Source organism: Geospiza fortis, unplaced genomic scaffold (genome assembly GCF_000277835.1).
Source record: "Geospiza fortis unplaced genomic scaffold, GeoFor_1.0 scaffold53, whole genome shotgun sequence".
Lineage (NCBI taxonomy): Eukaryota > Metazoa > Chordata > Aves > Passeriformes > Thraupidae > Geospiza > Geospiza fortis.
This window is the reverse complement of record NW_005054305.1, coordinates 9,455,655-9,470,071: the sequence shown is the minus strand read 5'-3', so window position 1 is coordinate 9,470,071 and position 14,417 is coordinate 9,455,655. Positions and strand designations below refer to the sequence as shown.

The window sequence follows — 14,417 nt, the reverse complement described above, 5'->3', positions numbered from 1 at the left end:
TCTGCTGAATCAAACTTAGTCGCTGAACTTCAGGAGAAGCTTCAGGAAGAAAAAATGAAGTTCTTAGAGCAACTTGAAGAACAGGAGAAAAGAAAGAACGAAGAAATGCAGAATATCAGAACATCGCTCACTGCAGAGCAGCAGGTAAAGCTGATTTTTTAAAAATTGTTTTTGCTCCCAGGACAATTGGATTCTTTCGCTGCTTTGAAGTTAGAGTACAGTTTTTCTCTTCTGCTGTGTAACACTTCCACATTCTAAACTTGTGTGATTATCTGAAACCAGGATATGATGTGTTAATGTAATCAAACATTTAAGCGTTAAGAAAAAAAAAACACAACAAAGAAACAAACAAAAAAACTCCACTGGGGGAAAAACCCCAAAAGACGCTACCAAATACAAAACAACTGGCAATCCAGATTCAGTTTTTGTGACTTCTTTTGCTTAAGTGCTTGGAATCTATATTCTTTCATCTCTTTAACTGCAGAAAGATACCAGGTATTATAAAATTTGTGGACAACACTAAATTAATTATTTGAAATAATAATCTGGAATCAATTAGTATTTCACTGGCTTTTAAAGTTTATTACCATGGACAAGGTGGTGTTTTGGGGTTCAAAGCATAAACATACTGTATTTTGAGGTTCAAACAATGCATTTTATGAATAAAACTTTACTGTGTAGTCCTTATCTTGACGAAAAATCACATTGCACTGGATTATTATTTTACATCTGTATCCACACATTTTTTTCCTTTCAAAACATCTTGAGCCTCTTAGTTTCTGTAGATGAGTCTCGAGTTCTTAAATTAAGTCTGTTAGTAACAGCTATTATCTGCAGCTTTGTTGCGTTTAAACACTGAGAAAGGATTTTCTCTTTTAAGCACTTCTTACTGTAGCTGTGGTAGGATCAAATAAGGACAAAGAGACAAGGGTGGTGATCAGCCAGCTTGGTGAATGAATGATATGAATCACTTGATGCAGGAGTAGGGAACACAAAATTGCAGATTGCTATAAAGAAGGGGGTCTTACTGCAATTGGGCTGCAAGCATTAATGCTGAAGTTAGCCTTATGTAGTAAATCTAATAGGAGATTTTTTCCTAGATTGGTAATAATTAGATTTATTTTTCCAGTATTTCTTAGTATTCCATTTTCCTCATTATCTAATAGTATTCTTCATTTCTGCAGCAGAGCATGGAAGGGAAGGTTCTGAGGCATTGACAGCAAATTCCAGGGAAAGCTGGAACTTTTTGAAAAAACAAAAAACAATGAAAAACCCCAAAAAAGACCCCAACCAAAGCAAACAAATACCCCAAACCCAGAAAAAGGGTGTAACAGTCAGTGCTGACAGTTTACTTTGCTGCCTCTGCTGATGACTGAATATTTTGGCTGTTTAGTCTTGCCTTTGTCTTCTTTGTGGTTTTTTTTCTCTGTGAAGTTTCCTTAGAGGTGTCACTTACGCTTTTGTTATGCAGACATAAAAAAGTTATATATATATATCTATCTATATATGTATGTATATATATATATGTATATAACAGTTTTGTTATGCAGACATATAACAAAGGCTACTGTGCCCTATGTAAGTTGTGTAGCCCACCAAACAGTTTGCATTTTAAGAGTTGATAGGCATATATCAAGAGAATCTTCAAAGTCACAGAAGAATTAAAAGCAATTTGAAATATCCTTTTAATAGATGGTTGTTAGTAGGTTTTGTCAGTCTCTTCAGCAGCACCCTAAGACTTAAAGGGCACAATGGTCAGTAGAAGGACTGAAGAACTGGAAAGATTTGTTAGACTGGTACTGAAGGCTATGCTGGCCACTTCTTATGTTCACCTATTCAAGCTGTTAACTAGGATTCCTGTGTATCTTTTGCAATAATTAATTGTTTACTGAAGAATTAATGTATGACTTGAAATGTATTTTTAATTCAGTTTATACTGTATTGGTAATGGTATTTTTCTTTTTATGTAACATATCTGGATGCAGTTCAGCTTTATCTTAATAATATGAACCCTTCAAGTAACTGTTTTAAATATAGAATGCTCGTGTAATTTACATTAACTGGAATAAAAAGTATTAATTTTAAAGAAAAATCAACAACTTACGGTTTTTTAAATTATTTCTTACTGTACTACTTGTATGTATCAGGCTTGAGGGAATGAGAGGGTTAAAAATAAAATTAATTACAAAAAATTTTTAAAGACAAACATAAAAATAAAATGTACTAGCATTTTATTTCTTCACCAAAGCAATAAGTAAAAAAGTTTTGATTTCTTTTATCGTAGAAAACTGAAATGCATGCTGTCTTTTGTACTATTTCGGATTACATTTTTACAGTACATTCCTTATTTCAGTAATAATTCCTTTCTGTTTTCAGACCAACTTTAACACTGTTCTAGCAAGAGAGAAAATGAAAAAAGAAAACATAATTAATGATCTTAGTGACAAATTAAAAGTGCTTACACAACAGCAAGAAAAAGATAAGGGTAAGCAAAGTTCTGAGTAAGTTTCATCTTTTCTAATAGGACTGTTCCATTCTTTGCAAATTGGTTTTGATCCTTAGTGTTGCTGTAATTAAAAGAAATTCTGTTTGTTTATGTCATAGATTTGATTGAAACACTTTCTGAAGATAGAGCTCGCTTACTTGAAGAGAAGAAGAAACTTGAAGAAGAAGTTAATAAACTGAGAAGTAGTAATTTTTCTCCATCAACCTACTTGGCAGCAGCGTCAGAAGCTTGTGGAGCCTGTGCAGCTGATGTGCCCACAGACACAGAGAGATTGGTTGCTGACTTTGGGGCTGAGGGGAGAATGGATTCCACGATGGAAACCAGTATGATGGCTGTGCAGTAAGTATGGATCATCAGAGCAGATATAAAGCATGCTCTTGTTCTGGAAATGTGTGCTCTTGGGCAGTGTGAAGTACAGATGAGCGTGTTTAACTCTCCTCCTGCCTTTGATGCTCTTCCTGAAAATAGTCTTTTAAACATACATGTATATACAGTTGTGGTGTCACGATCATTAGGAATGTGTGGGTTTGGTGAGTTTGAAGTATGCAGCTTCAAGGTGAAACTTGGCCCCACAATCATGATGTAAAAGAATATACCTGAGTATACAAAACTTAAGTCAAACAGAAGGAAAACTGTAATGGTGAATGATCTGGGAGGCTGCATGTTACTGACACATCTTTTGAACAATGTCTCACTTTCATGCCACTAGCATTTTAAAGAACCCCAGGCTTCCCTCCATACCTTTTACAGAAGCAAGAAAACTGACTGGCAGCCACACAAGAGGAGCAAGGTTTTTATCAGAGGACAAGAGCAACATTGTTAGATGTACTTACGTTGACTTTAGTCAGTGTGCATCACAACCGATGCTGCCTGACCCAGAATCATATACCCAGAGTACTTAACAGCTTTGTGGAAGTGAAGATGAAACCAGTTTGTCCTTGCCAGTCCAAACTTGCACTAATTATGGAAGGAAGTACCCCATCTTTAAAAAAAGAGCTGTTTCCTGTAGTAATCATTCTACTCCTGCACTCTCAAAACAGACGTACAAAAAAAAATTTAAGGTGAGCTTGTGAACAAAAAAATTATGGCCCAGTCTATGATTAGACAGAAACTTTCACAGGTTTCTGTTGACTGCTTCCTATTACATGAGACCTAAACAGCCTTTTAACTGAAATGAAGTAATTATTAGTATGGTTTATTTATAATCTGTTAGCTTTTCTGATTATTTTGATTGGATTTATAGCATGTTTCATCCCAAAACTTGTCTGTTTTCTCAACCAAATCAGTTTGGACTAGAAAATCATTATTTCTTCCCTATTTAAACTGCTTTTAAAGTACATTATAACTGTTTTAGGAATTACTGTTTATATTACTCGGGATGTTAGCATTTGTTTTATCATGCCCCAGTACTGAGTTTATCGCACAGATGAATGGCAACAAGTAGCAAGTTCACATTAGTGTCTCTACCAGAGAGTACCAGGGCACTTCAGAATACTCCCTAGTAGCCTTTGAACTATAGACCAGGAAAATGGGACATGATGGAGCTGAACTGCAATATCAGGGATTAACTGTCAAAGCGTGTGGGGCTGTATCTTTCATCCTGGTGTCTTGAAAACAATGCAGAATACCAAGAAATGCCCTGATGTAGCTTGATAAACTAATCAGTGGCTGAAAATTCACTGGCTTGTTGCAAGAAAGAACCTCCTTGGATTAAAGAAAAGGAAAAAAAAATCCAAAACCCCAGCCAGAAATATTGATGCTGATTCTTAAGTGTCTTTCTATGCGGTTTCTTCTGTGCTAGCAAATATATAACACTCTTCACCGAGTGGAGATAACAGGTGGGTGTGGAAAAGACAATTTTTGATTATTAAAAAAAGTTTGTTTTTAACCTGTCCATTTTCTTTCTCTTTTAGTGAAAATGTTCATATGTCTGAAGAAAAGCAGAGGATAATGTTGCTGGAAAGAGTGAGTAGATTGTTTGTGAGGTTAAGTACTTATGACTAAGTACTTAAAAGTATGTACATGTGAAGTTTTCAGCAGCTGTGGTCAGTTATATGCTCTGATAGTGGCAATATAGTGTCTGCAGGGATTGTAAATATGATTTCAGGGAATCTTTTTTCATTGTACTTTTGGATCACTGTAATTCACTGAAGTAATTCAAGATAACTATTAAAACATTACTCCTGGCCTATCCTTATTATGTTTATCTGGGCTTTAGTACAAGTGACTGATCTGTCACTCTTTTAAGAGTGACAGATCATTGATACAGAGAATTTATATAGAAAAAAGTTACAACTTCTTTTTCTAATTAAGAAATACAAAACAGCTGGACAGGATTTAAGATTGATTTGCCACTTTCTCATAAAAATGGGTAATTTTTCCTCATAGGCTGTATTCTTGGTAAAATATGAGGTTAACCTCTAGTAGTTATACTGGAGTATTTCAGATTCTAGTAATTTTTAACTAGCCAGTGATATCTAACTTCATCTCAGTTGTCTTTTTGAAGTCTTTTTTTTAAAAAAAAGGTATCATTAGCTTCCAGCTTTTTAGGATCACTTGGATTAAAATCTGGAACCAAATAAAGAACAGGAATGCTTTCTGTTAATGGATTGTGACACTGTATGAAGCAACTGCGTGGGTGTTTCGGACTATGAACACATGCATGCTTTTTTCTGTCATTTGATTACAAAGGATTTGTCATGGGTAGAAGCTGTAACATAGTAATATATTACATTTGTTTTGCTGTTCTATGATTTACGTGGTTTTTTCTAACTGAAAGAGAAGTATGACTATGTAGGTACAATCTTAGCATGGGGGTTTGTAGCACTAGGATAATTCCTAGACTTCAAGGGTTTTTTGCACGTCTTTGTCAAAAGATCTTTTGATAATTGTTTTAGAACTGAAGGATGTAGTATTGTACAAGTAGTTGGGCTCTGGTCATATCAGAACTTAAAAAAAATGTTTGTACTGTATGAAGTATAATATCCAGTTAATCAGATTAAGATTTTCTTTTAGACTTTGCAGTTGAAAGAAGAGGAAAATAAGAGATTAAATCAAAGATTGGTAAGTATTTGTGCAATCCATTTTTTAAGGCTCATGAAACAAAAATGAAAAGCTTAAAAATACTAAGTTTGTTAAATCTAAGAATGTTTTTTTATTAATTTAAAAAATATTTTAAGTGTTAAGGCGAGTGGTGAATAGGTAATCTGATAACCTTCCAGATGTACATGAGCTTAGTCTTCTCATGGAAAAAGGTTTGCAGGACTGGAGAGTGACTTCTTCCCAAAGAATACAGACCATCCAGAGTTGGGGTAATGGGATGGTAATTTCCAGGGCACCATTACTCAGTTTTCAGCAGCAGTAGATTAAAGGCCAGTTTACAAGAATATAAATATGCCTGCACTTTAAGCATAATTGGGAGTGTTAAGAATAACTTACAGATTGTTTTGGGAAAACTGCACCTGCCACCTTGGTAAGGTGTGAAACTGTAATTCTGCTTAGTAGCTGGAAATGTAGGCAGACAGCCACCATATGAAATGCTACAGTAAATGCCTATGGATGGAAAAATATTTTAGTGACAGTGCCCTCGATTCCTGTAGTATAAATTCTTCTCCTATTATTTATTCCCACTTTATCTGTGCTAGCAGGTCTCAATTTTGAGTCTTAAAAAAATTTCTGGGTGTATAGGAAACAGGCACATCCTTTGGTTGGACTGGCCATGGAGATCACACTTTCTTTAAGTGACAGGTGATACCTAAAAGTTTGGTAGGAGCTGATACCTCTGTAGTGGGAAGTTAGACTTCATACCAGGTGTAAGGAGAGATGGCAAGACATCTAAAAGTATAATTTTTCAAGGATTATTTTTAATTCAGAATGTCAGTGAAATACGCAGAATTTATTTAAGTGTAGTTTTTACAATAAAACTCAAAATACACCTAGACAGTTTTCCAAACCTTTCTGTAGATTTCCTGAATCAAACCCTTGATCTCTTGTCATGTTAGAGTAAAATAAATGGAAGAAACATTGTGTATGATACAAATAGAGGATTGTTCTTCTTATGGTAAATACAAAGCCATGAAGGAGAAGTTGGTGGTTCTTTGGTCTCTAAAGCGATTCAAATTTGACTTCTGAATGGAATGTCATATCTTTTCAATTCCTTACTTATAAAGTGAGTTTTTACTTAGTGAGTTTTTAGTATGTGTCCCTTCATCCTTCTTTCCCTTTCCCCCTCCTTTTAAATGCACTTCTAAAATTGAGATACACATCAACACTTCAATACCTGTGTTTATTTCTATTGAGGTACTTCGGATAAGGAGCTCAGAAGGCATTATGTGTGAAAAAGAAAATCTTCATAGGTCATTGGCTTTTGCAGAAGAACTTGTGCGTTACTTCTACAAGGAGCAAAAAGGAGCTCCTTTTACTACTTGGAATGTTATTACAGGATTTTTGTTACAGTAAATGAGTTATTGAGAAAGGGAGCAATTTTTTCTGTATAAAGGCTATTACAATTGTACTAATAAAACATTCCTTACTAGGTTTTAATGTAATTATTCTCAGCATTCTAGTTTGTTATGTTTTTCTTTAAGTTAGAAGTTAAGGAAAACTATAGAAATCAAGCTATTTTGTGTTTTCATTTAACACTTACTCCAGTTTGAAATAATAGCAAGAGAATATCTGGTCTTCATATCTGAAAAGAACAGAACTCTCAAATACTTTTCTGAACAGTCTAAAAAAATTTGACAAATTTGATGCTAGCTGCAACCTTTTCAAGGAAGAAAGGTAACTTCTAAAAATGTAAAAATAAGAAATAAAAATAAAACAAAAAATCTGAAGTTGGATCCTATAAAGAAAACTGCTGAAGGTGTCATCAGAATTTGAGAGCATTCTGTGATGCACTGCATTCAATTTGCACCCATTCTTTGAAGAAATGAAGAAAATGTACTGTGAATAGGCTTCAGGCTCATACAAAAATATGCTGGTACTGCCTCTGGGGAAGGCAGGGGGCAAGATTGACAATAGGAAGGAAATTCTCTGTAGGGAACAATATCTGAGTTACAGCTGAAAAATAACATGCTAAACTTCAAGTGTGAGCAGTCTAGATTTTGAATAGCATGTATAAATGGTCCAGGAAGTAAGAATGGATGGAAAAACTGCTGGACCTCTAGTCAGAGTTTCTGTGGAGCAATTATGAATTATGTGTTGTAAGGAGGTTACCAGAGGGTAGTGGAACTGATACATTTATGTCTGAACAGCTTCCCCAGGTACTTGCCTACCCAAGGGATTGGTGTTCCTTTGGGGATAGAAGTAGCATTAATTACCTATTGTCATTTCTTGTTATCACAGTTCTTGTAGAAACTTTGTGTGCACTTATGTTTATTTTTAGGTCTAGTTTGTCTTATTGAAGTTGTTATATGTGCCAGTATTTTATTAATTTAAACAGAATTAAAAGCAAATATACATATAGGAAATAATTCTTATGCCCAAGACCTTACAGAATTGAACGTTTGTTTGGTCTTAGTAAATCTGACTCCAGTTTTGTTCCAGGGAGTGCTGCCCTGTTGATTACAATAAACTTGAGATTTTGTGACTAGAAAAACTGAGAGACTATCTGAAGCTCAACATCTAGAGTTTAATTGTAATAAACATGTTTAATCTGTGGTGTTCTACCATCAGCCTTTTCTGGTGCCAGTGACTTCTCTGTTAGAATGGACAGTTTTATCATAGGTCTTGTGTATGCCCAGAGTAAATCCTCAGTGGCACTGATATGAAAAGCCCTTCCCAGTTTTAAATAATGAGGGAGAAGTTAGTTATGCAGGAATTTTTATAATCAAAGGTAGCTATTAAAAGAAAAGTACAATAATAAAAACCAAAACCAAACCACAAGCAACCAAACCCACTACAGAACAGGATATCAAAAGTATGGTGGGTTTTCTGAGTGAGTATAAAATCTGCAAGACTAGCACTGTTTGAAATCAATGAAAAATCATCTTGCCATACTCTTACCTTCAATGTACATTTCATCATAGCTTGCCAGTACTTTATAGCTTTTTCTCATTTTATAGATGTCCCAAAGCATGTCATCAGTATCCTCAAGACATTCTGAAAAAATAGCAATTAGAGAGTAAGTACATGTTAATTTTCATATAAACAGATGGATATGCTTGCAATAAAATAAGTGTATAGTTAATGTTATAATTCTACTGTTCTTGCTCTGTGGTGAAATGATGCATAGATCACTATAATTTAGCCATCAGCTATTGAACAGTCTCAGTTGAGCATAAATCAAATTTTATAAAACCTTTTTATAAACAATGAAATGGCCTTTTTGAATTCTGTCATTGACTTTCTTGAATTCCATACTTCATAGGATTTCTAGAATTCTCTGAGGCTTTTTTAGATGACTTTTTTGTTTGCCTATAACCTTGAAGTCTAAGGAAAAGGAAATCTATTCATTCTGAATATGCATAGTGCTGTATTATATTTCAAGAGAAGTCTTGCCTTCCTGAAGTCTTCCAAGTTCTTGTCTTGCTTTAACTAAATGAAATAAAACCAAATGAAGCATTTTATTAGGGATTACCAATCTGTTAGCAGCTGCATTTAGAATTGTTGCTGGAAAAAGAAGTATTCTTGTGAAATATAAAAGCTACAGATAACTTCTTAATTAATATTAGTCTTATATATTACTTGAATAATATAAAAAAATCTTTGGAGAAAGAAAACCTGCACAGATTTTTCTATTAATGTTTTCTGAATTACACCAGTTTTCATTTTTGCTGTAACAAGATCAGGAGGTGAAGAATAATTTTTTTCCCTGTAGCATCTGAAAATTGCCACAAGTGTCTTCGTAGTTTTTGAGCAGGAAAATGGTATGAAAGAAGAATTCATCTTTCCAGTAGAGATGTTTTTAGGTCAATATAGCCTGTCTTCATAGTAAGTGTAGGCAGAAGAGTTTGGAGTATTGTTTATTAAATCCAAAAATGAACTTTAAACATGATCACCTAAATTTCTCTAGATTTACTCAATTAACTGTCGGTGTATCTATAGTCTCCGTCTATGGAGAAGTTTTTCACTTTCTTTGCACTTCCTCCCTCATCCCCAGGGGAGTAGTAATATTTATTCCTAGAGCTCCCTTGTGATCTAATGCTTAATTTGTAGCTAATTTAGACTTTCTTTCATTAATGGGTAAATAATTTACTTGCAACACTTTACACCGTGGAACAAGAAGTTTGGAGACAGAAGTTGCTCTCTGAATTCTGTAGTTGAAACTTCGCATGAGAACTTGCTTTTTTGTGTACCCTGGTGTCAGAAAAGCAGAGTTTTAAAATGTTTTATGTACAGTTGCCACAGTGTTTCTTTGGCTTTTTATCATTTGATCAAAGATAAACACTTAATCCCTTCTTTGTCTTGTGTGCTTAAAATTTTTAGATTGGAAGCTGCATGAATGTTCTTGCTGTATTTTTCTGTGTTCGATTTCGCTTCAGTTTAAAACAACAAAAGAATGTTTGTAAACACCACTACAGTGATGGTTGCGTTATATACTGGTGAATAAAAATAATATAAAATTGAAACACTAGCATTTAGTTAGATATTTCTGATTGTGTTTTAAAGAAAAAATGAAAGTTCTTTTGAGAAAAAGAATTTGAGTTGATGGGTGCAGAACATTTCAAAAACATTTTTTTAAAGGTAGCCTGCTTTTGTTGTCTTCAGAAAATAGGAAATGTATATGAGTTGGCATAGCACATGGAAATGTCTGCTGCTCTTCAACTTAGTCTGTCTCATGCAATACATGGGGAAAAAATGTAGTGTAATTAATGTAGCTTTAAGCTTCTGTGCTTTTTTTTTTTAGTTAAGTTTTGTGACTTTCTTTTTTCCCCTAGTTTTCAGGTTGGGGATTTGGTACTCATTATCTTGGATGAAAGGCATGACAACTACGTCTTGTTTACTGTTAGCCCAACCTTGTATTTCTTGCACTCAGAGTCCCTTGCTGCACTGGATCTCAAACCAGGTGAGTGTGGTAAGTGTCAGATTTTTTTCTAATTATTATCTCCTCTTACAACTAACAGTCTTAACTTTCTAACACTAAGTGATTTATAAGTATGTATGTGATACATATATCACATACATACTTTTAAATACAAGAAGCACATAATAGTTGTCAGCTATCTTTGTAGCTTTTACTACTTGTTGTGGTGCAAAATATTTTTCAAAGCAGAACATTTTAAATTAAAAATTTATATAGATGTTAATATCTTGGAAAACTGGGAAAAAATATCTGCATCTTCAAAGTAAGCTGTGGAAAAAAAAAAGAGGGAGAATATGCCTATTTAGTACACACACAGAGTATGTTAACATTCCCATCAGGCTGCTTTAACTACTCAGCATAAATAATAAATTAAAAAATGTAGACAACAGTATATGGGAGTTTGCAAGCAATATTTTGCTCATTGTTTTTCCACCAAATTAAACTGGTATTTATTATAATATTTTCAGAGAAGACTTCCAGTATTTCTTTATGTTCAAGTTGATGACACATTTACTTTTTTTTGTCCCAGAATTTTCAAGGCTTTTTGTTGGCTTTTTTTGGCAGCTATCTAAACTTAGCAAAATTAAAATCTTCTTAAATGAGGAAAAATAACAATGCTTTGCACTAAACCATGGGCTCTACATGAAGTGGATTAATGGAGATGTCTTTAAACTACTGTGTTTTTTTGCAAACCCACCTGTGCTCCCAACTTTGTAAAAACATCTAAGAATATGCATCAAAAGAAAATTTGTATTCTAACTTATCAGTGAAAGTTTCTGTGTTATTGCATGTCACAAGCTGTCAAATAATTTCCCTGAGCAGACTCACTGTAGATTGCAGTTATGATGAAAGATGATAGATCTTGAATAACTGTGTATTCTGCAGAAGACCACTAAACCCTAACTGGATTGTGAGTCTGCTGAGGGATCTGTGCCATGTGTTATCTGTGAAACCTGAGGGGAAAATGCCTGTCTTACTTCCAGATGTAATATATTCTGACCTATGCCATTAGTAGTGCATACACAGCTTTGTGAAATACGGTAGACTTTTCTTACTGGGTTTTGACATACATAAGATAAAAGCCATGTCAGTTTGTATGTTACTGTGAGTACTTAATTCACTGACCTGTTTTCAAATGGACTTAGCTTGCTCTGGTCCTTACCAATTGCTGAATAGAGTTAATCTCAAATCTAAGAAAACTGCAGATAAAACAAATATCAAGACTTAACAGCTGGCTGAGGGACACATTTGTCTCTGTCTCACTGCTTCAGGAAACTGTCTTGATTCTTTTCCTGCATCAGGGAAGTGGGGAAACTGAAATTCAGAACACTATTTGTATTTGTGATACGTTAAAATTAGTGTCAGCCTAGGTACTGCAAGTTATTGTTCTAAGGGCCACCAAAATGTTGCATTTAAATCTGACTTAATGTTTGTTTGTTTATTTTAACTGTTTAAAAAACCCACCTGCTTTTAATGAAAATGTAATGGAATATCCTGATACCTGTGGTTGCTTATCCAAAATATTACATACGTTTTCTCTTTAGCATCAGGTGCATCTAGGAGACCGTGGGTGCTAGGAAAAGTGATGGAAAAGGAGTATTGCCAGGCAAAAAAGGTAAGAAAATAGGAATGAGAAATCATCTCTGATTAATAAAGTATATTTTAGTATTTTTAACAGTTATGACAAATTCTCTCTGCATAAGAAGTTAGATGAAAATTGTCCTAAGTTCTGCTATTCCTGCTTTTCTTTTGAGTCAGTGAATTGCAAGAGTAAGGGACCCAGAAGAGTTGAGCAAGCAGTGGGTTGGGTATTTGCATCCACACTGTCCAGAGCCCTGCCAGACTCCTAAGGGTCTCCTGAATACTGAGTAGTGGGAATCAGTTTGAGCTTAAAAGTACAAAAATCAGTAGAATAATTCCACATTTTAATTATTTTACTCTTTTTTTGTAGGCACAAAACAGATTCAAAGTTCCTTTGGGTACAAAATTCTACAGAGTGAAAGCAGTACCATGGAACAAGAAAGTATAACACAACCAATTTTTAGTTCATTCTGTCTCCATTCTTTTTTGACTTGTCCTTCAGTTCTTGTTCATCGCTCCAAATACCAGGCCATCTTTTTATACTGAGGTCATGTGACAAGATACGTCATTGATGTACTGCTTTTACTTTTTAACAGGTGACATTTTAGAAATTCATCAAAAACTCTGGCCCTAACTGCTTCGATTTTTTTACCCAGATAACTTTAAGAGTGTGGACCAAATGAGTTCATTTTCTCTAAGGGCAACCACATGAAACATGGTTTGTTTGCCATGTTAATTGCCTGTTAAATATACATTAGCTTGTATTTAGATGTTAAATGTTAGTTACCATTATTACCAGCATATGTCCTTTTGTGAAATCATTATCAAAGTACTTGCACTCTTTAACAGATTCTTTATATGTGTAAAATTCATCAACTATTTAAAGAGGGTGTTCATTGCATGCAGATAATCATATAATTTTTCTTCAACATGAGTTTGCCTCAGTAGATGAATAAAAATAACTACTGCAGCTTGTTTCATTACATGAAAATGCTCTTTAATGTTAAAAAACCCTTGTAATTTGGTGGACTGATTTTGAAAATCAGTCACAGTTAGATCTGCAATCTTCAGAAGCACTTTCGATGGATTGATCACACAGATTCTGAAGGGAAGACACCTGTGCTGTTTATTCAAGGTGAAGCACTTGTTCTTCCCAACAAAACAGAAGTCTTGTATTAATCTATTTAGAAAAATCATATTGATGAAATTGTATTTCATGGTTGAGTTTCAGGAAAAAACTCATTGTATATTAACCATACAAGAGTCATTTAAGTAACAAATTATTGTAATTGTAAAAGACATGTAGAATTTTAAAACAATAAAGATTTGAAACTGTATGTGTTTGAAGTATTTGTGTGCCTTTTAAATACTATCTCTAATATTTATTTTATGTTAATCTGTTGCATCTTCTCTATGATTTCTCCAGCGGTTTCATTACGTAGAAATACCCAAATTTTCTATGAGAGGTAGTAATTTTCAAAAGTATTTGGGAATTACAAGAGTTACCTTGTGATCATAAAAATGAATTTAAGTAGACAGAAATTTTAATTTTGTCAGCATATTAAATGCATAAATGACATTTTTCATAGTTATACTGCCTACATTTTTAAAATGTAGTCTTATTTATTTTGTTTTTAATAACAGTATAAAAGGGATGTACTATAAATATGTAACCAATGGGAAGTGAATTTATGAGTTCAGCTATGAGCTTATGCCTAGGATTCAATCCATAGAGTTATTCAGCTGCGATTTATCTTCAGGTGTGGAGTGGAAGAGGAAGAGATAAAGAAACGATCACATGAAAATCTCAATTCTTCTGCTCATATGTTTCAAATAATATTTATCTAGACTAACCAGTCCAGTTGAATACCCAGAAACATCTGTATATGCATTATTTAAAATTTTGTTCCATAAAAATTTTAAGTTCAGATTTTTATGAAATGCATGGGCTTGTAACTGTATCATATCTTTGATTAAATAAATCTAAGACAATTGATCTGTGGAAAACAGAATGTCATTTCGTCAAGTTGCCTTCTTACCTGGTTGTTAAATTTACTAGCTGATGAACTGACTTTTTAAAATTAGTTTTCTAATGTGCCTTGTTCTTCAAATATAGTATTACTATAGTTGAGTACTGCCCAGTGTCAAATGTGTAAATAACATAGATCTATAGAACAGGTTTAATGCATAAAAAAGGCAAACCAGAGAAACAACCCATGATGCAGTGATTTTTTTAATCACTGAATTTTTGACCTTCAGCTAAATGGGAATTCAGTTCTGTCTGCAATTTGGTGCAGTCTTGTTGCT

At 33.9% G+C, this 14,417-nt stretch overlaps 1 protein-coding gene across 1 annotated transcript in view; it reads left to right on the top strand.

The window, feature by feature from the left end:
- RB1CC1 (RB1 inducible coiled-coil 1) overlaps positions 1-14,122 on the top strand; it is a 53,015-nt gene extending 38,893 nt beyond the window's left edge. Inside the window, exons 16-24 of the mRNA XM_031066520.1 lie at positions 1-144; positions 2,377-2,485; positions 2,605-2,845; positions 4,420-4,471; positions 5,522-5,569; positions 8,569-8,627; positions 10,384-10,520; positions 12,074-12,144; positions 12,481-14,122. Of these exons, the coding sequence (XP_030922380.1) occupies positions 1-144; positions 2,377-2,485; positions 2,605-2,845; positions 4,420-4,471; positions 5,522-5,569; positions 8,569-8,627; positions 10,384-10,520; positions 12,074-12,144; positions 12,481-12,558 (939 nt within the window). The 3' untranslated portion in view covers positions 12,559-14,122. The remainder of the gene's footprint in view (positions 145-2,376; positions 2,486-2,604; positions 2,846-4,419; positions 4,472-5,521; positions 5,570-8,568; positions 8,628-10,383; positions 10,521-12,073; positions 12,145-12,480) is intronic.
- Positions 14,123-14,417: the final 295 nt, after the last annotated feature.